At 49.5% G+C, this 21,933-nt stretch overlaps 1 protein-coding gene across 7 annotated transcripts in view; it reads left to right on the top strand.

Annotated features, from left to right (window-relative positions):
- CDK5RAP2 (CDK5 regulatory subunit associated protein 2) overlaps nt 1–21,933 on the top strand; it is a 173,673-nt gene that overhangs the window by 28,485 nt on the left and 123,255 nt on the right. For 6 of the 7 annotated variants that reach the window (XM_047068608.1, XM_047068639.1, XM_047068648.1 and 3 more), the window contains 6 exons: nt 980–1,090; nt 4,523–4,599; nt 11,491–11,614; nt 13,306–13,460; nt 19,586–19,748; nt 21,057–21,110. In XM_047068608.1, coding sequence (XP_046924564.1) covers nt 980–1,090; nt 4,523–4,599; nt 11,491–11,614; nt 13,306–13,460; nt 19,586–19,748; nt 21,057–21,110 — 684 coding nt within the window. Of the gene's footprint in view, nt 1–979; nt 1,091–4,522; nt 4,600–10,269; nt 10,500–11,490; nt 11,615–13,305; nt 13,461–19,585; nt 19,749–21,056; nt 21,111–21,933 lie in introns of those variants that run through there. The other variant, XM_047068631.1, reaches the window with a different exon arrangement.

Below are 21,933 nucleotides of genomic sequence, written 5' to 3'. Positions count from 1 at the left end.
AAGTTGGAGACCTAGCCGACTGAGCCACCCAGGCGCCCCTAGCATTGATGATTCTTACCTGAATCAGTTATTACTGTCATGGTTGGATAATGGTGATTTCCTTTTTTTAAATTTGTTTTTATTTTTATTATTTTTTTAAAGTTTATTTATTCTGGGAGAAAGAGAAAGTGCAAGTGGGGAAAGGGCAGAGAGAAGGAGAGACAGAATCCCAAGCAGGCTCTGTGCCGGCAGCCCAATGCGGAGCTTGAACTCACAGATTCTAAGATCATGACCTGAGCTGAGATCAGGAGTTGAACGCTTAACCGACTGAGCCACCCAGGCACCCCTATTTTTATTTTTTTTTATTTATTTTTTTTAAAAAAAATTTTATTTTTCAACGTTTATTTATTTTTGGGACAGAGAGAGACAGAGCATGAACGGGGGAGGGGCAGAGAGAGAGGGAGACACAGAATCGGGAACAGGTTCCAGGCTCTGAGCCATCAGCCCAGAGCCTGACGCGGGGCTTGAACTCACGGACCGCGAGATCGTGACCTGGCTGAAGTCGGACGCTTAACCGACTGCGCCACCCAGGCGCCCCTATTTTTTATATTTTATTTTTTTTAATTTATTTTTTTTTATAATGGTGATTTTCTCTTTTATTCCTCTGCATTTACTAACTGGATTTCATTTGTGAAGAAGAGATTTGCCTTTCCTTTCCTTTTGTTTTCTTTCTTTTCCTTTCTTCCTTTCTTTACTTACTTATCAGCAGTGTGGAGTCACGAATTCTTTTCTTCAGTCATTATTCATTCAAGTGCTCAGATTGTCTTAAATTCGACTAGCGAGAACCACTTAATTCTGGGCTGGTACAATTGCAGCAAAGGTAAGTTTTCTCTAGTATTTAACATTTCAGTCCATTCGTAGCCTTAGGAGCTACAGGGATTAATGCAGGTACCGTCCTTCAGACCTTACTTTTGATAACCCTTCTGTGCTTATTTTCCAGCAAATCACTGAATTGAAGAAAGAAAACTTTAATTTAAAGCTCCGCATCTATTTCCTGGAGGAAAGAATGCAACAGGAATTTGATGGCCCCACCGAACACGTCTATAAAACTGTGAGGTCCCACTTCCCACGGCCACACCTGGTTTTTTTCTCAGAGTCATTCCCAGCAGAAACTTGATTAATATTTGTTCTCCGAGTTAGCCTGAACAGACAGAGCTGCTTTCATTTAATCTGAATGGATTACGGGGAGCATAAAACAATAGGATGACCTTAATAGTAAGCAAAGAGTTGCGAGATTAATTTTAAGGGATTCTGTCTCTCTTTTTCAAATCCTAATTCTGATTTACTCTTTCTATCTCAGTTGCCTTTTCCTAATTATTCAGGATTGAGACAAAGGTGGTGAAATGGTGGAGTGTCTTTGGAATTGCGGCCTGCTGTTACCCACTAACTCGTGTAGCTGTAGGCAAGGCCCTTCAGCTCCCTGGGCTTGCTTTCGGAGTTAAGTGATAGTCCCTCTGTCACAGGGTTATTTGTGTGGATTAAAACGGAATGGCAGAGGAAAAGCCCTAGCACACAGTCAGTGCTTGGCGATGATCCTCGCTGTCTGACAGAGGCTTCCCTTGGCAGCCCGCAGTGAGGACCGTCAGCTGTCTGTGCCCTGGCTCTTCTGTATTCCTTGCGTGCTTGCTTGTGACGGTCAGAAAAGCGTCTGTTCCCATCTGAAGTCTTGACCTGGGGGCCTCTGCCTGAAAACAGACCTTGGTGCTGAAAGTTGAAAACAGAACTTGGCTTTCCTGAAAAGACATAAGTACAAACAATATTTCAGTGCCCATTTTTTGGCTTTCTCCAGCAGATTAGCCCCTGGCCCGGGGAATGTCTCCGTCTTTTCTCTTCTGAAGTTTGCACCACTGGAAACTTTTGAAGGGGGAAAAAGGACTCTCCTTGAGTTTCAGCAGATGGGACTTAAATGGGCTTGTCTTGAAGAAGGATTGTACTGTACTTCTGAGCCTTTTCAAGAATTGAAAAGCTCTCTTGTCCCTTAAGGCAGTTTTTTGTTTTTTTTTTTTCCCTTCAGTATGGGGGTGGAAAGGCAATGAGGATGTCACCTTTTCTGGAAGGGAGTGATGATGCAATCATAGTTTGAAGGAAAAACCAATAGCCTAAAACATTTTCTGTGTAAGTATGGTTACACACTTCTAGGGTGATAGGGAGCCAAAGCGTGTTAATTGCTTGCTCTTTGTAAGCCACGGTCTTGGGCATTTGGACATTTATCATCTTATTTTAACTCTCAAGACAGCCTTGTGCAGTGGAGATTATCCTCATTTTACAGAAGAGGAAACTGAAGTTCAGGGAAGATCAGTAACTTGCTGGATGTCACAAAGCTACTATGAGAGGTGTATTCTGAATACAGGCCTGCCTCATTTTACTCTGCTGTTTAGCTTTTTCTTTTTTCTTTACACTGTCTGATTAGATGACCTGATTTAATTATACTTTTATTTCAAGTTGTTGGATAGGTAGGTGTACATGGCTCAGAATTCAAAAAGCATCAAAGGAATACACTAGAGAGACTTTCATCCACCCTTGTCTCCTGGTTCCCCAGATCTAACCGATATTATTAATTATTTATGCAGAGGAATTTTATGTATGTACAAGCAGGTGTGTGTGTGGGTATAAATCTCCTTTTTACATAAACGCAGGCACGTTCTGTTCTGTACCTTGCATTTTTCTTTAATAATAAGGATAAGGATATCTTTTCCTTAATAGTAGTGTAAGGGCGTCTTCATTCTCTTTTATAACGAAATTCCATTTTAAGCTTATAAGGTGTCTTGACTTATGGTTTGGAGACTGATTCCCATGTATTATAAGTTTATAACTTCAGGTATTGGGGCTTGAAAAATTGGTCTCGTGGACATGTTAGCTCTCCATCGTTTTAGGTCGGGGGTGCCAGTTAGTTCATCAGAAAGCAGTTTAGATTATCTGGTGTCAGTTCTTAAATGGAAACTCTCTGCCCTTCTTAGAGCTGAAAAGGTGTCCTCTGTTTGAAGGCTGTTGCTGTAGGGGCCTCACAAAACCAGCTGAAGACCAGTGAACTGTCATGCAGTGATCTTTATGCAAAGATCAGCTTCTCCTAACAAAGTTTGGTCTCGTAGATGACTTCTTTAGTGCCTGTTGTTGACCGGGAAGGAGATAACGCACTGGGAGCCCCGTCTGCTAGGCTCTTCCCATTTGTGAGCTCATTTGCTCCTCAAATCCCCTATGTCAGGTAGGGCTTGTGTGTTTCATTGGCGCTCGAGTGGCCTGAGAGAAGAAACTTTGCTCTCTCACCTCCTGGACTTGTGCTTTCGAGGACGACTACAGGCTTGCGCTTCCAGTTTCATAGTTGATGCCAGTGTGCAGGCAGGGCCCGTGTCTGCCTTGTTTACCACGCCGTCGTCAGCGCTTAGCCCCGTGCCTGTCCTGTCACAGGTGATCGGTATATGTCTGCGACCAGCCCAGGTTAGCGGGTTGATTTCCATTCTGGCTGACTTCTCAGTCTCGGGTCCTCATTCCCCCAGGGCTGCTTGGCAGGAAGGTAGGAGGCGTGTCCCCTGAGATTATAAATTTTACCGGAAATGTGACTTTTATTTAAAATAACCCACATGGATTATGGATGTGAAATTGGCATGAATTATTAAAACAAAACAGGAGCAAGATTTCGGAGAAATCTTGGATTTATAGCAATCCTCCACCAGCTACGCACTCAGACCTCAGGCTCTAACTTGCGGGAGTTCATCTGCTATTCCACCTGGGATACATTCGTGGACAGGTTTGAGAAGCCCGCCACTGCCCCAGTGTCTCACACTGCGGTGTCTTTACCAGAGCTTCTGTCTTTGGGTTGTCACGTGAGTTAGAAGCCCGAGGCCACGTGTGACTCCCTTCGCTGCAGTCAGTTAAGAGGAGGACGTGTGGTTGGAGAACGCCGTGGTGGCCCTCATAGACAGCTTGCCCCACGCGGTTGTGGCTTTTTTGTAAGTGCCCCGAAATCTTACGCTGAAACGAGACAGGCAGTGGTGTGGCCTCCCACTTATCCATCCACGTGTTTTATTTACTTACTTATTTATTTATTTTGAGGCTGTAACACGTTCCCACTGCTACAGCCACCACATGCGTGATTGTAAACAAGCAGAAGTAATTGCCTTGGAATGGGAAAAGCAAACTGCAGAATTGCTTGTAAATTTGCCTGGCGGAGGGCAAACCATTTTTAAATCAGCCTCACTTGTATGACATTTATGCCTCAGTGTTTGAGTGCTCTGGCTGTTAGAAGCTTGGAAAATTTACATAATTGTTCCAAGTCTTGAGGAATCCAGGGCTTCCTTTTGAGACCACCAGTGTTTAATAATTCCCTTCTCCCTGTGCCCTGAGGCTAATGAGGTTTTGAATCTAGCATCTGCCTATTATAAGCGTCCTGTAAGTTAGTCTGTGCGGAAAGCTGTTTCCCCACCGCGCACGTTCTGGGGTCCCGTATTTCACGTTGTTTCTTTTCTTTCCTAATCTTGACTGGAAGAACATCGAACTGAAGGTGGAAGTGGAGAGTCTGAAGCGGGAGCTCCAGGAGAGGGAGCAGCTTCTCATCAAAGCCTCGTGAGTACCTGTCATCCTGTCACAAGCTTGCAGGGTGCCCGGGGTTCCGGGGGGTGGAGGCTGGCTGGGTCCATAGAACACAGCCTTGTGTTTTCTGAGCCAGTTGTTTTCCCACTGGGCCCTAAGGACCCCAAGGAGGTGTCCGTTTTTGTTGAATTACTTTTCAACAAACTTTTGAAGTGTAATGTACTTAACAGGGAAAACGATGTGATCTTAAGTGTGCAGATGGCGAATTTGCACTAAAAACACACCTGTGGGGCCACCATCCAGATCGAAAACCGGAACATCACCCATCCCCCAGAAGTCCCCTTCTCCACCAAGATAACCACTGTGCGGAACACTGATGGCATCGGTGTTTAGTTCTGCCCACTTTTGAACTTGATAGGAATGGAGTCCCGTACCGTACACGCCCCCCTTTGTGTCTGGCCTCTTTCCTCAGCAGCGTTTGTGGGATCCACCCACGTCCTTAATTCTATCAGCAGCTCATTCATTTTCATTGCGCTAAAGGCCCTAGGGGCTTGCAGGAATCCTGAGGGACTCTGGTGAGTGAGGCTGGGACGCAGAGGGTAGGGCTTTAACCAGAGGAACTTGTTTTTGTATCTGTTTAATGCACTAGGGTCTCTTACAATATTTTGTTTAAAAGAGGTGCTCTGCTTAAAACACGTTTGAGAAGTATTATTTTAATTAATCAAATAGTTAAATATTTGTCGAACAACAAGCCCAGTTCAGAGAATACAGTCGATGACTCGATTGGTTATTCATTCATTCGTAAACATTTATCATGTAATTGTGCTGCGTAGCGAGGATTTGAAAAGAGACGTCCCCCCACTTCAGCCTTGTAGCACGCTTGCAGACAGAGTATAATGGGGGCACGGCGACAAGAGGGCGTTTGTGGGTCTGTTGGGACACCGAAGTATACGGTTTTGCTTGGTGAGAGTGGGATGAGGCTTGCCGGGGCTGACCCACCTTCCACCAAGGATCTGGCTGGAAGCTTGGGGGGAGGCACACCATTTGTCTTGGTAGCTGAGCTCCTGCCGGATCCGGTGGGCCAGGAGCGTGGACTCTTTGGCTTAGGGCACAGCTGCACCGCTCTGGGCCGGGTCATATCATTCCTTTCATTGTCATGCGGCCAGCAGCTGGAAGTTGGGCTGCTGCTGGCTTCGAGGACACTAGGGGCTCCCCGGCCCAGACCTCCCTCGCTTATTGCCGATCTTGTACGCTTTGGTATTTTCTGAACGAGTGAGTGAATGAGTGAATGAATGAGAAAACTCGATTGATAAGTTTTTGTTTTTGTTGGCTGCTGTTGCACATTTTTTGTTTGTTTTTGTTTTTTGGTTTTTGGTTTTTTTGAAGCACATCATTCTCTGGCACGAAGTCAAGTCAACTTTACCAAGTCTGGAGGTCGGTAGTAGAATTTGAATTTGGTCTGTTTCATGCTCAGCGCCCTGCCTGCTGCAGGTCTTGGCTAGGACTTGCCGTTAGCGGGCGAGTACACGCTGAAACCCGAACTCACAAAGGCTGTGTGCGCTCCTCCATACCACACACGGGGCTGAATGTTTTCAGGGCTCGTGCACGCATTTGTGGGCGTAGATTCCCCAAGCTGCCCACGCAGACCTTTTTGGTCTGACTAGTTTTTTGTTTTTTTTTTTAACGTTTATTTTTTGAGACAGAGAGAGACAGAGCATGAATGGGGGAGGGTCAGAGAAAGAGGGAGACACAGAATCGGAAACAGGCTCCAGGCTCTGAGCTGTCAGCACAGAGCCCGACGCAGGGCTCGAACTCACGGACCGCGAGATCGTGACCTGAGCCGAAGTCGGACGCTTAACTGACTGAGCCACCCAGGCGCCCCTGGTCTGGCTAGTTTTATTAATTTATCCAGAAAAGATTTATTAAGCAGCTGTTCTGTGCTGCACTGGGCTAGGCTCCCGGGGATGCAGTGGTGATCCAGACAGGCTTGCATTCTAGAAGGGGCGATGGTGATAAAATACTTGGGATGGTAAGCGGATAAATACCAAGTGGGAAAAGAGCCGTGAGGAAGACAGAGGCAGCGGGGAGTGTTGACAGGGTAGGAACAGGTCCGTCAATAGAGACGTATTGCAGGGAAGGGGCCCTGAGGGGGGAGCACTTAGGTGAGGTCTGAGGAGCAAGTAGGAATTAGCTGGTGCACGTGCAGTCCGAGGGAATATGGGAAGTCTGGGGAGGTCTGTGTCTTGTCCTGCAGGGTCTTGAAGCCACAGCAGAGATTATCCCAGATAAACGGGAAGAAGTCACGGGTTTGAGCAGCTGACACAATCAGATTTAGTTTTGTGGAGGTCACTGGATGCGGAGAGGAAGGCGCTTCGTAGACGGAGCGCGGGGCGGGGAGGCAGGGAGACCAGTCAGGAGGCTCGTCCGGTAGTTCAGGTGAGAGGCTAGCGATGGCGAGGGGTGGGCGGCCTGGAGAGGCGCCTGGTGAGCAAAATCAACAGGGCTGGGTCACGGATGGGGAGGGGGATGTCAAGGCTGACTCCTAGGCCAGGGGCTAAGATCGCGAGCTCTGTGAAGAGTGTTCGCGACGACGTAGCTGCTCCGGCGTTCTCCCTGCCAGTGCCTCGTCTGACACACGTTCCTCGTCTGGCTCACGGATACTGAACACGTTCTGTTCCCGCTGCTCTGGCTTGGCCCTGGCGGCCCCTTCTGCTTTTCCTGTCGCCTAGCTGACACCGAGGCTCGGGGTGAGCCCCGCCTGGCTGCCTGTAGCCCACGTTTCCATCCCTTCACAAGCTTCCCTGGCAGAGAATCACACTCCCGCGTGTGTGCCGGCACTTTATAGTTTATAAGACCCATTTGCATCCGTTTGGATGCCATCGTTCTCCTGGGAGCCAGGCAAATCTCGAGGAAAGCCTCCTTGTGGACAGGGTGGGGTTTAGGCCTGAGAAGGGAAGGACTGTGACCAGCACCACTCAGGCGGGATGATTGGAGCTGGGATGAGAACGCAGGTCCCTGACTTTGGGTCCAGCCCTGATTTCATACGCTTTTTTCTCTTTTTTTCCGTGGACCTTTTTTTTTTTTAAAGTGTATTTATTTATTTATTTTGAGAGAGAGAGAGCGAGCATGAGCGGGGGAGGAACAGAGAGAGAATCCCAACAGGTTCCGTGCTGTCAGCCTGGAGCCCCATGTGGGGCTCAAACCATGAACCGTGAGATCATGACCTGAACTGAAACCAAGAGACAGACGCTTAACTGAGTGAGCCACCCAGGTGCCCCTCGTATGCTCTTTTTAATTTTCACGTGTGTGATTCTTGTTTCTCCAACACGACTGCACCTCTTCTAAGGCCAAGAGCCTCTTCTCCTTCAGCGCAGCGTGGGGCACCTCCGCCGTTCCTACTCCGTGGGCCCCTTGTGCGTGCTGTGTGCTGTAGGACCCGCACGGTGTCTGTCACATCCCTGCTAAGTGTGCCTTTCCCTGCCCCCAACCGCCCAGCACCTACAGGCGTGTGTAGGTACATTCTTGGTGACGGAAAAAATACCTTTGTTAATGCCCTCAACTCCCTTTTTCACTTTTACGGTGTTTTTTTTTTTTTTTTTTTTTTTTGGTGGGGGTTGGGCAGGAGATGGGGACCTGTCACAGGAAAAGCACCTGCTTTTTCTCCAGAACTATAATTAGAATGGAAAGAATCAAGAGGAAAGGGTGATGGTTAAAAAGGGTAGCAGGGGTGATATTTATAGAAGGTTCTCTTTTGTATCGGGTGGAATGCTGGTTTAGACCACTTTGTCCCCACCTTTCTTCGCCTTAGGTCTTGCTCTCCATCTCGTCTGTTGGCCCAGATTCTATAAGGAGAGACAGGGTAGGGGGAGCGGACTGCCATTTATTCTACTTTGCCCCAGACCCTGTGTCTGGCACTTGACCTGCTTTATGGCTTTATCAGTTTCACAACAGTGATGTGAGGCAGCCGGCATTCTCATCTGAGTGCAGGGGAAACTGGGGCCTGGAGGAGTTGGGGGGCCGGCCCAGGTGGGTGACAGATCCTGGGCCCGTCTGGCTCTGGAGCCCGCTCTGCCTTGCTGCGGGGGGGAAACACGTATGTGTGCTGGGTCTCCATTGTTGTACTTATCAGTTACAGTAAGGGGACATTAAAAACAAAGGCAGACATATTGTCGGGAGTAAATTTTATCTCTGTAGCTTTAAAGCACAAACAAAAATAATAATTCCATTAGTAGAGGAAAATTGCACCATACTGCCGAGTATAAATTTTATTGCTACAGTAACTGTAAAATACAAAGATGATAAATGAAAAGTTGGAACATTTATTATTGGGGATATATTTTATTGGTATAACTAAAATGCAAACAAACTGAATAATACCAGCACTTGTTAGAAACTGTAGTCCGCCTCTTGCCAGTGTATATGATTCTGACTATAAAACACCGAGGTTCGTTGTGGGCGGACGGGAGGGAGACGACGTGTTTGCCCTCTCTGGGCGGGGGGGGGACCATTCCCTAGAGGGGGCTCTGTGAAGCCCAGGGCTAAAACACTGCTGGTGGTTAGTGGGAATTCAGGACTGGAAAAATCCCGTATCCGCGGCTCAGGAGGAAGAGCCTCTAGCCTTGTGTGTGGTATCAGCCGTGTGCCGTGCCTTCTGAGGAACGACAGAAACGACCGAATCGCGGGGAACTCCAGACGTCACTGATGGAGAAATAGGCCGAGGGAGCCGGGGCCGCGCACATCGCATGGCATTGGAGGGGAAGTGGCGGCCCGGTTCTGGCCGGAGAATGACCTGTCTCAGCTCAGAGGGGTAGACGGAGGCCTCTCCGGGCATCTCAGCAGGGGCTGGTGCTGTGGTGGCCACAGGGCCAGCAGGTGGCGCTCAGATCGGGGGAGAAGGGCGCCGTGCCGTGGCCACCACACGTGTTAGCACGTGCGTTCTAAGAGGCAAGCGTGTCACTTTTCAAGTGAGGAACCTGAGGCGTAAGGGGTGATTTGCCCAGAGTCACATTGAGGACATGAGACAGTGTAAATTTGGAAGCAGATCTGTTCAGGCTTCAGAGTCCATGTTCGTTCTTGCAGTTGAACGTTGAATTCCATTAAAATGATGTCATGACACTGGGGCCTTCTGAGGGCCTGTTGGCGAAAGGAAGCAAGATATGAATAAAGTCTTTATTCGTAGGCAGCTCCTGTTTGATGCTTGGACGGCAAGTATGGCCCTCTTGACTTTCCATTGTTCTCAGTCAAAAATTCACATGGCCCGTGCATGTGAGCGTCTGATCACATGGCACTTGGTTGGGAACATTTCATATGCCCCCTAAAGTAGGGCACGGGAGGCTGGCGGTGAATAAATTTGTTCTGTTGCAGTTTTTCTGAGAAGCCAGCTTTAGGTGGAGCCGTTTCCTTTATGATTCTGCCTTCTGCCAACCTGCAGTCGTTTAGAAATCTGCGGAGATGCGCTCCGAGTAAATGTCCCACAAGGTCGTATCTGACGGTTTTTCTTTTGAGGAGGACCCCGATGAGAGGCGTCAGGCGTTGGGGTCCTGTGTCAGGCTTTGGTGCGCCGTCCCCACCGGTCCTGGCCCGCTGGACGGCTAACATTCCGTGCTGTCCAGCAGCGTGAACTCTGCACTTGACGGAGCGTGGGCTGCCTGCGTAGCCTCCTGGCCTCACGCCCGGAGTGGTGGCTGGGGCTCACAGGTGGGGCACGCTGTGTTTAAAATGCTCTTCCCTCCAGTTGGCAAAAGACGCTGTAGAAAAGCCCTCGATCCCTCAGATTTCTTTCCGTCGCGTGCTGTTCCTTTGCGCGTTGGTTCGTTGGACCAGCTCTCCCCCTCTCCTACCGCAGGTGGAGGTGTACTTTGCCGGAAGTTTCCTGGTGGGAGAGTCGGCAGTGGCTGTCAGGAGTCTTACAAGTGTGCTTACCCTTTGACCCGGTAATTCCCTCTGTGGAAACTGACCCTGGGAGATCACCGGGTCGTATATATGCAAGGATGCTCTTATTATAATGTTGCTTATGAGATGATAACAACACTAACATGTATTGGAGTACTTTGTACTCAAGATATGAATAAAGCCTTTATTTGCACTGTCCTCAGAGCTTTAGAAGTGTTTTCAGACAAATGTGTAAAATCAGAAATCATCTAAATATTTTTACATGAGGGGATTGATGTGTGTCGGCTCTACTTCGATAAAAAAATAGGGGATTGATTTAATACACTCTAGTATATTTCATACAGTGAATTAATATGTAGCCTTTAAAAATGGTAGAGATTTATGTTTATTGACACAGAAGGATGTTTATGGTGTAGTAAGTAGTAAAGTCAGATCATGGATATATATTGTATGGTTGGTTCTGTTTTTGTAGAAAGCGTCTGAAAGGCTACATGCTAAAATGTTAACTTAGTTTTTCTGGCTGATAAGATTATAGATGATTCTTACTTCTTTCTTAATTTGTGTTTATATATATGTATTTTACATAGAGGTATGATTGACATATACCATGTAAGTTCAAGGTGTACATGTTGACTGATTTTGATACATTCATATACTTCACTGTGTATTTGAATTACAAATATTAATTTAAAAAAAGGGGCACCAGGTGACTCAGTTGGTTGAGCATCTGACTCTTGGTTTCGGCTCAGGTCATGATCCCAGGGTCGTGGGATCAAGCCCCACGTCAGGCTCCACGCTAAGTGTGGAGTCTGCTTAAGATTCCTTCTCTCTCCCTCTGCCCCCTCTCCACTTGATTTCTCTCTCTCTCTCTCTCAAAAAAACAAATAAAAATAAAAATTGAAAACAACAACCACAAGACTCCACAGGTCTGTGGGAGAAATGGCTAACAAATATTCCTTGTCTCTTTGGGGCCACTGAAACCACCCTCTGACTGTCCCCACATGGATTTTACACTTTTGCTTCTTTTTGCAGTAAAGCAGTTGAGAGCCTGGCTGAAGGGGGTGGCTCCGAAGTGCAGCGGGTGACAGAAGATGCCCAGAAGAAGGTGCGGCAGGTCGAAGAGCTCCTGAACGAGAGAATATTCCATCTAGAAGAGGCAAGTCTGGAGGCCCCGAGGAGGATGTGTTCTTGCAGTGGGTTAATAGTGGAGGGAGCAGAATTTTGTTCCCTCTTTCACAAACTTGCAGACTTGCAGCAGAAATGAGAGCCACCCTTATTCAGCATCTCACGGGTTCCAGCCCTGTCCCAGGCGCCTGGTACACCCTGCGTCCTGGTTGTCGTCTCGATGCTTACAGACGAGGACGCCGGAGTACAGAAAGACTAACGAGTCTAAGTTTGATCCTGGATTCCATTTTACGACTGCTGACTTCAAAGCCTGCGTTCTTGATGCAACACCACCCTTCTTACCTCGTTTAGTCTCTTTATTTTTCCAGAGGAGGAAACTGAGGCCCAGAGAGGGGAAGGACTCCCCTAACATGCGCTAAGCCTGGAAGCAGATTCTGATTCGCAGGCCCTCGCGTTCCCCGGGCAGCCCTGTGTCTGGTCCTGGCCTCCATCCCCCGTCACCCCAGTGCTCACTGAGTGCCCTTTCCCGGGAGGCACTGAGTGTAGCTCCTCCTCCTGCTTGTTCCCAGGCGCTTGCTGTGCCCTTGATGGGAAGCAGCATGTGTCTCGGCTAAAAAATCCTGGCTCCTAGACGTTGAAAGTTTCCCTCCGTATTAAGCTAGTACGAAGTGACACTCGTCACTCAATTCTTGGTCTTTGAGGTCTGTCGTGTCATCTCACTTTCTCCCCCTGAAACCCTGACTCTTCTTGGATATGAGGAGGAACGCAGCACAAAGCCTGCTGGACACAGAAAGACGCACGGGTCACTATACTTGCAGCTCGTAGTGGGCTTTCCGTTCCCAGTGTGCACAGTAGCCCCTGTGGACCGAAGGGCAGGGAAGAAGCAGCCAGTGCTTTTGTTTCGGTTCGTTTCGTTTTGTTTTCTTGAGCTTCCTGTGATGCAGCAGGCATTTGACAGTCACACAGCAACTCTTTGATGGGGTGGTGGTGGTCCCTGTTTCACAGATAAGCTGGGGCTCAGAGAGGCTAGGTGGCTACCCAGTGTCCCACAGCAAAGAAGTAGGAGAGCTGGGTTTTGAACCCAGTTTGATTTGACTTTTATCTTTGTGATGTAACCAGAGACGGTTGGCACTGGGAGATCCAGATGTCTCCCCAGGACACTTTGCTGAGCACCAGGGCCCTTTTCCCCAACACGGGCCCTGCCTCTGTGATTTAGATCCTTCCCCTGTTGGCCTCTCGGAGCTCTCAGGAAGAACGTAGTCCTTCAGCACCCACATCACCTTGGAGATTCAGAAAATGCATTTGAGAATCGTGTAGTCATTATCTTAAAAGAAATAGTGAGGGGGCGGTGGGGTGTGGGATGAATTTGTATGGAGATTCTGGGGACTCTGGAATTTATGTGTGTTTAGGTATTGAGAGGCACATTTCTCCTTGTTCTCACTGAAGCTGTAAATATTGATCCGATTCTTCAAACCCAAAAATACAGTTTTTGTAGACTTGAGTCTTTTCCATTGGAAATGCCTATTACTCTTCAGGATACAAGAGGGAGAAAATGGCTGGCAAATGTATTTATTACTGATTCTCCCCATGTATAGTACAATGCAGGGAGGGGAAATGTGCCGGAGAAAAAGTCATAAATATTTATATTTTAATCCAATTTCCTTTCAAAATGTTCCCAATTGTATTGAAAAATTGCATCAAATGCATTTCATTTAACTCTAGGATGTGAAAGCCGCCCAGGCAGAACTGGAAAAGGCCTTTGCGGGGACAGAGACAGAGAAGGCTCTTCGGTTGAGCCTGGAAAACAAGCTCTCGGAGATGAAGAAGAGGCACGAGGGGGCCTTGGACATGACTGTGGTCCTGGAGCAGAAAGACAGGTCTGGCTCTTGTCTCTGCCACGCACTGACATTCATCTATCGGGCAGCATGGCCAGAGGGTTGTTCCCTTCCTACCCTTTTATCCCCCCTTTCTCTCCTTGTTCCCCGACAGTGAAAAAACCTAGGGTAACCTCAGGGTGACAGGAAAATGGCGAGGGTAGTGCTGTGAGGACAGGGATAGAATTAGAGATAGAAACTCCTGCTGAAAAGTTCTCAGATACTACCTTTAGCATTCAGTTTTGGCTGTAAGCTTCCCGGTAGCCGAAGGAAGAAGAGAACAGCTTTCTTGATGGACCTAAGATTCACATTGCTCACAAGAGAAAATGAGTCAGCAATTCTGGAGAAGCCCAGTTTTACTTGACATTGTCAGGGAGAAATTTCTCTTGTGGATCTGCCCAGAGGGAACGGTAAGTGATTGTATCCCCACAATAGATGCTAGTGAATTTTGTGTGACCCTGTTTATCATCGTGTCTTTTAATGCAGGCCGTGGGCCCAGATTCATACAGTGCAGGGGGCCGAAGCAGTGTAGACCAAGCACAGGGCTCTGTGACGGTCCAGAAATAAAATGAGTGCTACGTAGGCCAGAGAAATGGACAGACTGGAGGATCTGTAGGCAGTCTTTGATGTTCATACCTTGCAACCAGACTTTTGATCAAAACTAGTCAGGAGAGAGTTGAGGTTTTCTTCTTTATCACGAACCTTACATTTTACTCTTGCCTTGCTTTGGTGGTCACTAGGTGGAAAGTTGAGTAAAGTAAATACAGGTGAAACGTCTGGCTAACCTGTGATCTATCCATTGAAGAGCCAAGCTTGCTTGGAATTTGACAGAAATTGTTCTAAGGCAAATGATCTATTCGCCTACTTCCTTAAATAGAGGAAACTGACTATGGTTCCTTTTTTGGGGGGTGTGTTGCCCGATTGACCGGCCCCCCACGTTGTTGAGGTTCTGGTGCCTGGTTGCCCTGGTTCCCCGACCGCTGTTTGCTTCTCTTTCTGTCTCCATACCACCTTTTGAGATTTGAGTCTGCAACGTGTTTGCATGATGGGTTGGGAAATGAGATGAGCAAATGTTTTAGGATTTTCTGTGAAAGAGGAATGAGTAGACTCTCAGGGGGAGCCCATGGCTTCCATTTAGTCCGTGCTTGGGGGAGCTAGCATTTATGTAACCTCTTCTTAGCTTCGATCTGGAAAACGGAAGTTTGGGATGAATCTCAGGATGAGCCAGGAAACAGAGTTCTCTAGGAGATGTAGGCCATCAGGGCTGAGTGAATGAGTGTTTCGATTGCACGGCTAGGAGGAGAAGCTTCCTTGGACGGGTGGTGTTTTGCTGGGCTTCCCCTTCCCCTTCTTCCAGGCACCACCTGAGAGAGGTGGAGACTGGGGCCACCGTACTGTGACAGAGTCTGGAATCCTTTTCCATACAAGTTATTTATATGTTCCCTTGCATCTCTCCCAGCTGATGAGCGGTGAAGCCCTTAGAAGGTTTATAGGTTTGTCTTTCCTGGGGGACCTGCAGGTCTCCAACAGTTAAATTGGAAATAGGGGGCTCAGGGAAGAGACTAGAATGTGTGGGAGGCAGCCACCAAAGAAGAAAAGGCAGAATTCCTGGTGCGGGTGCAGGGGAAGAGGGGCGAGCTCTGGGGGTGGGTTTGAGGAGAGGTGGTGGGGGAGAGCTGGTTGGAGGGGTCCTGCCAGGGCCCCAGCAGATGCTCAGCAGCCGGTTCGTTGGATCATCACGCCCTTTGTTCAGCAAATACTTCCTGAGCATCTTGTGTTCAGTAAGTGGTGGGTCGAGTGTAGGGGTGAGTGGTACAGGCTGGGTCCCTGTCCCAAGGAACCTCGTCACCTAGCTGGGTTGGGAGGACTGGAGGGCAGGAACAGAGTGACCAGGGCCAGATGGATAAATGCTGGGTTAACATTACATCTTTCTAATTCTATTTAGAGGGATTAGGAAAGGCTTCCCAGAGGAAGTACGAGGATAAAGGAGGAATTACTTGGAGGAAGAAAGGGTGTTGCAGGTCCTGAGAACCACATGAGTGGAAGTTCAGAGGCCAAAGGGCACAGAGCTCGACCCAGGAACTGTCAGAAGTATAGCATGGCTGGAGAGTTGTGTTCTGGAAGGGAGGTGGGAAGAGATGAGGAGAGGGAGGCTGGCCAGATCATGTGGGCTTTGTTGAACAGTTTGGGTTTTGTCCTCAGGGCACGTGACGAGCTGCTGATGAATTAAGATTGGGAGTAGGGTAGTGTCAGGGTCAGCCTGTAATTTAACGCGATCCTTCTGGCTGAACCTGGCGGATGAGTTGGTGGTGGGGCTGGGTGGGCAGATTCCTTCTCAGGATGATGCAGAAGTCCAGACACAAGATTACGGTCACCAGGATTGAGGTAAAAGAACTGGGTGGAGAAGAACGGGCAGAGATATTTCTTTCTTTCTTTGATTTCATTTTATTTTGAGAGAGAGAGAGAACACGCATGTGGGGGAGAGGGGCAGAGGGGGAGAGAGAGAATCCAAGCAGGCTCCACTCAGTGCGGAGCCTGATGCGGGGCTTGATCCCATGAACCTGGGATCATGACCTGAGCCAAAGGACGCTCAACTGACCCAGCCACCCAGGTGCCCCCAGGCAGAGATATTTAGATGGTAAATTGGCACGATGGCTTGAAGGGCTTGATCATTGATGGGTTTGGGGATGAGGGACAAGGCTGCCGAGATACCTCCTCACCCAGGTTGTGAGCACGAACAACTGTGTGATGGTGGTGCGGTTTGCCGAGTTTGGGGAAAGAAAGGGAGAAAGAACAGATGTTTTTGGGTGGAGGGAGTGGGAAGATAAGCTTTCAGTTGGACGTGTTGGGTTGAGGGATTGTGGGCATCCAAGCAAGAGTAGAGTCTAGAAGGTGCTTGGCCAGATGGATTAAGGCGAGATTAAAGGAGATCTAGGTAAATTCACTGAGCAGCTACTGAACAGGGCCTTGGGTTAGGTGCCAGGAATGGAGACGGGAGCCCTGCCCTCCTTCTATGGTGCCCCCGGTGTGGGGGAGGGGACAGATGTCCAAAAAAAAAAAAAAAAAAGCGTCGTGATTGGCGTTAGAAGTAAGTTCAGGGTTCTGTGCAGTGACAGAAACAAAGCAGTGGTCAGCTGCATTTGGGCTCGGGGCAGAGAAGGCTTATCAGAGGAGGAGCGCGAGGAGGTGGGTGAGGCGGGCGGCCGCTGAAGTAGACTCATGCGAGGCGTGGAGCCCGGCACGTGTCGAGCGAATCACAGAAGAAAGTGGTCTCTGGTGACATATGCCCAGAAGTGTGGCTACTCATCTTCTCGGAGCAAAAAATTTGGGGAGGGTTGAGGCTCACTGAGTACTTAATGCGGTGTGGATGGGGGGGGAGGGGTCTCCACGTGTGGGTGGTCAGGTCAGGGCTTTGCCGAAGGCTGCGCCTCCTTGGGGTTTCCCGTAGGCCTAGCGTGGCAGGCACAGAACCCTGCTTTGTTGGTACTGCCAGAGCGGCTCTCTCTCAGGAGCGGATGTGCCCCAGCCACACTCCCCAAGGCCAGAGCAGCGACCAGATGCTGCCTACTTGGGGTGTGGCCCTCTCTGCGGTGCGTCTGTCCTGGGACCGGCATCACTATGTTCCTCCCTGAAGGCAGGAGGTCAGGAGGTGAGTTGCTAAGCACAGACCTGGGACAGGTGTCCTTGGGCCTGCCCTGGTGAGATGCATCTAGATGTGCCATCCAGGTGGCCCTGTGACAGGGCAGGGCCCTTGCTTGGATGGGCACTGCTGAGGTCTTTCCTGGCTTCCTCCACCCTTTTGAAAGGTGCGTGCTTTAGCTACTCTATTTCCTGTGATCTGTGTCCGTAAGGCAGCTGACATGGAGGTACCCTGCAGGTCAGATGTGGCCAACAGATATGTTTTGTTTGGCCTATGCAGTGCTTTTAGAAGTTTGACTTAGTTGCTAGTATTTAAAAAAAAATCTAGTTTCATGTAAAAGTCTGGATTTCCAGCTTCTTTGAAAACCTGGAAGGTGTGGTGAGCCTGGGCCTGGGTCTTGCTGGATCGAGGCCGCTTTCGGAGGTGGGCCTGGTGCTCTAGTTTGGCCACAGTCCCCACAGGCCTGCCTCACTCAGCCCCATGCCTTCTGGAACTTGCTTCAAGGCAACTGAAACAAATCAAGGCGATCTAAGTAGAAGTTACATACAATGCAACACATCCAGTTTCAAGTATGTAGTCAGTGACTTGTTACCTCTTCAATTGATTATATGGTGATTTCAGAGTAGAACCCCTAGAGGGCAGTCTTACTCCTCCATCCAAGATTTGGAGGCATCGCCCTGGTGCTGCCTCGGGACCCCCCCCCCGCCCCCCCATACCTGATTGTCTTAGCCTGTTTGGGGCCCTATAACAAAGTACCGCAGATTGGGTAGCTTACAAACAACAGAAACTTATTTCTGACAGTTCTGGAGGCTGGAAGACCAGGTGCCCACATGGTCAGGTGACAGCCCTCTTCCAGCCTGCAGACTTCTCACTGCATCCCCACGAGGTGGGGGTCTGAGGCATCTTTCTGGAGCCTCATTTGTAAGACACTGGTCCAATTCCTGAGTTCCACCCGCGTGGCCTGATCTCCAGCCCAAGCCCCACCTCCTAATACCGGCACAGTATAGGAATTTGGGGAGGCCGCGAGCATTTGGACCTCGGCCCCCATGCCTCGCCAGCTGCTTTTAACTACTTTTAGCCAACTGACCCTTTACCTTCACCCCGAGAGCCAGGGAAGCTCTCTGACTCTTGTTTCTTTGTTTTTTGTTTTTTTTAAATGTGTATTTATTTATTTTTTGAGAGAGAGTGTGTGAAAGGGGGAAGGACAGAGAGAGGGAGACAGAGGATCAAAAGCGGGCTCTGTGCTGATAGGAGAGAGCCCGATGTGGGGCCCGAACCCATGAACCGTGAGATCACGACCTGAGCTGAAGTCGATGCTTAACTGACCGAGCCACCCCCCAGGCATCCGGCTCTCGGACTCTGACTAAAACCCTTGCTGTCTTCCTACCATTCACGTTCCTTTCGAGGCTCAGATGTGGAAAGGCCCTTCTGAGGGTTTTCTGAGAGAATGCTAATTGTTGGATGTTAAAAAAAGAAAGTAATATAGCAACTGCCCTGTGTTGAGTTGTGCTATCTGCCTGGAGGTATGTAGGGCTGTTTCAAATATTTTATCGCTTATCCACATGAGCAGGTGAAAGCCATTTTGTAGCGAGGAAATGTGGACTCAAAGAGGTCAGATAACTTGGCCACGGTCAGGGAAGCGTAATGTGGTGGCCCCGAGCAGGTGTTCAGCTGTACCCGAGGGGGACACGGGGTGTGGTCGGCACGGGTTCCTTGGGGACAGGCACTGCCTGGAGTAACTGGCGGGGTGCTGGGTGTGTATTAGATGTGGATGGCGCCGAGAGGGGCATTCCAGGTGGAGGGGCAGGTGTGAGTGGAGGTCTGGAGGCACAAAACAGCCTGGCTTCTGGAAAGAGCTGGAAGGGAGGCTGCTGGGCGGTGAGGCAGCAGGCAGCGGCCTCCTGCGAGGGATGAGACCGCAGCTGCCAGCGGGGCCTCTCAGCTTCTAGGCCCGAAGAGCTGGGGGCCTTGAATGCCTTGCTCACGAGCTTGGCCTTTATCTTGAACATCAGTGTATTTTAAACTTTGCCCCGAGAGGCCGAGGAGAGAGATTGTCTGTTTTTGCCGGCTCAGTTCTGCTTTATCGGTCGTGTCTGTTCAGGCTTCAGTGCCTGATTTCTTTGGCAGAGAGGATTCTTGGCCAAAAAAACAAAAACAAAACAAACAAACAAAAAAATCCATGAGCAGTCCGCTGCCGTCGGTGGTGGGGGCTGTCGAAAGTCTGAGCACGGGTGTGGCTTGATCAGACCCTAGTCTGGTGGCTCAGAGGTTGGATCTGCCGGGGCCACCACCCGCTGGAGGTGAGGGCACAGTTAATGTCACACGCGTTCTGGCCCTTACTCTCCCACCAGCAAAATGCGATTCCATTTCTGTTCAGTCATTGGACATGTCTCCTTTGAAGATGTTTGGCCCCATTTCCTGCCTCCTCCTGCTCCACTGAGCTAGGAGAACAGCTTAGAATTAATATTTAAATTTTGTTCGCTTTTAGACTGATTGAGGAGTTGAAGCTGTCTTTGAAGAGCAAAGAAGCTTTAATTCAGTGCCTTAAAGAGGAGAAATCTCAGATGGCATGTCCTGATGAGAGCGTGTCATCTGGAGAGCTCCGAGGACTTTCTGCCGCTCCAAGGGGAGAAAAGGAGAGAGACGCTGAGGTGAGGCGATGGGGTGTGAAGGGGGACTTTAATTAGCAGACCAGACTCCTCTGTGGCAGATGGGACGCACATTCGGTCCCCACGGGTCACACGCAGACTGCTTCCAAATATTAGCTCCCCGGCAGCTGAGGAATTAGCAGGCACCTCCTTTGTCAGCGGCCCTGGCTTGTTTTTTCCTTCCAGCCTCATGTTTATATAGGGTTGGCTAACAGAACAGTCCATACTTGCTTGCCTCTGTTTTACTGTGTGTTGATTTCTCGTTGCCCGGAGACTTTATTTCCGTCCTTTGGGTTTTCTTGGGATAAAACTTAGTCCCTGTTTCACCTGTGCGGTTAGAGGCAGTGGGGGGAAGGGGACTCCCTGGTGTTGGGCCTGGCAGCCGGCGAAGGGCTTCTGCGTGGAACCTCCTTGAGTCCTTCTGGCCGCTCTGCGAGGTCGAGGTCACTGTCCCCTCATGGGATTTAGAAACGGGCTCAGAGGAGTTGTTGTATTTTCCTAGGCGCTAAGAGGTGGGTGGGTAGTGGCAGCCCCCCGAGCCCCCCAGAGGCCATCCCTCCCCTAGGCGGTCTCCAGGGCAAGCTGCGGGAGCGGGGCCGGGCCTGGAGGTGCAGTGGGCCTCGCTGACACCCTCCTGTTTTTGTTGGGCCAGGGATGGCTGCTGCATGTGGTACATTCCCGATATGGGATGTTCAGGAAAAGTCTTGATTTTTTATGGAGCAGAGTCTTCTTTGTTCCTATTACAGCAGTGATTCCTGCAGCCTCACTGGTTAGTTTTCTGCTGGAAAACTAATCAGCCCTCGTCTCCTGCTCCTCTTTTTTTTTTTTTTTTTTTTTTGAGAGAGAGAGCGAGAACGAGCAGGGGAGGGGCAGAGAGAGAGGGAGACACAGAATCCAAAGCAGGCTCCAGGCTCTGAGCCGTCAGCCCAGAGCCCGATGTGGGGCTCGGACCCACAAACCGTGAGATCATGATCTGAGCCGAAGTCGGACGCTCAACCGACTGAGCCACCCAGGCGCCCCTGCTGCTCCTCTTTTTAACCCTGGGCCCTTTCTTTAGCTGCCCTTTTCGTTGTCGGCGGCCCCGTGGTTGACTGTCTGTGGGGCTGGCGATCCATCCGTGTGGGTTGCTTGTTTTTCCGTTTCTCTTCACTCGGGTGGGACTCCAGGTGAGACAGAGAGGAATGGGCACTTACTTCCGTGCCTTCCACGGCAGTGCGGAAAAGTCCGGAAATGAGATGCTCGTTCTAATTGTTCTGGGGAAGCTGTTGTATTGGGAGTCCCTTCCAGGTGCCAATTAATGCCTTTTCTTAGGCTGTACAAATGGAGCTCCAGAAGGAGAGACAGCGCTTTGAAGAGAGGATCCAGGTATGTTGATAAAATTTTTCAAAACGTCTTGAAGATTTATCCTTGCCTCTTTGCTTTATTCTGAGTGCAGTAGACAGTTGGGCGTGACAGCAGCTGTCACTCATGGAATGCCGGCGTGTGCCAGTCAGGCTTTCGGTACTTCAGAGAAGGTTTCTCCGTCTTGGCAGTGATTCTGTGAAGTAGGCATTCCCATTGTGCAGATGGGGCACGTGAGGCTCAGCGAGGGGAGGGCCCTGTCCCAAGATCGTGTAGCTTGGAAGAGGTCTCGCGGGGATCCGGACCTGCCAGTGTGGTTCCAAAACCATCGCTCTGGGTCCCCCGCTCACAGCGGCCGGCATTTATAAGGCGCCTGCCAGCTTAGAAAGTGCTCTCCGTCCATTATCTCATTTGATCCTCGCAATAGCCCGGGAGGGAGGCAGCGTGATTATCTTTAGAGATGAACTCAGACCGGAAATGTATATGTTCAGTCTCCATCAAACCAAATTCTCTGCTGGCTTTTGTAGCATTAAGGAATGAAATTAATGATCTGTTATTTCCCCCAAATAACCTGGTACGGTTTCAAAGCCTCTGATGTGACTGCATTCAAATTCCAGGAGGCATTGGAGTCCTTCCCACAGGAGTAGCTGTCATCGTCTTAACTGATCTGATCCCCTTCTTGTCGCCCGGCCCTGTTGCCGTGAGCGCTAACAGCGTAACCGGGAGCTGCCGCCACTGCGTTCAGCTCTACTTGGGAACATTAATCACAGGGTGACAGGAATAAGATAGAATAACTGCGTTTGAGTGTGCTCTCACAGATATATTTACAGTGCATTTTGGTTGGAAC

This window comes from Lynx rufus, unplaced genomic scaffold, assembly GCF_022079265.1.
Source record: "Lynx rufus isolate CCGP_SWC_20201006 ecotype Redwood Valley unplaced genomic scaffold, mLynRuf1.p SCAF_10, whole genome shotgun sequence".
Taxonomy (NCBI): Eukaryota; Metazoa; Chordata; class Mammalia; order Carnivora; family Felidae; genus Lynx; species Lynx rufus.
Note: the sequence above shows the minus strand (reverse complement) of the source record. Positions and strands in the feature narration are given on the sequence as shown.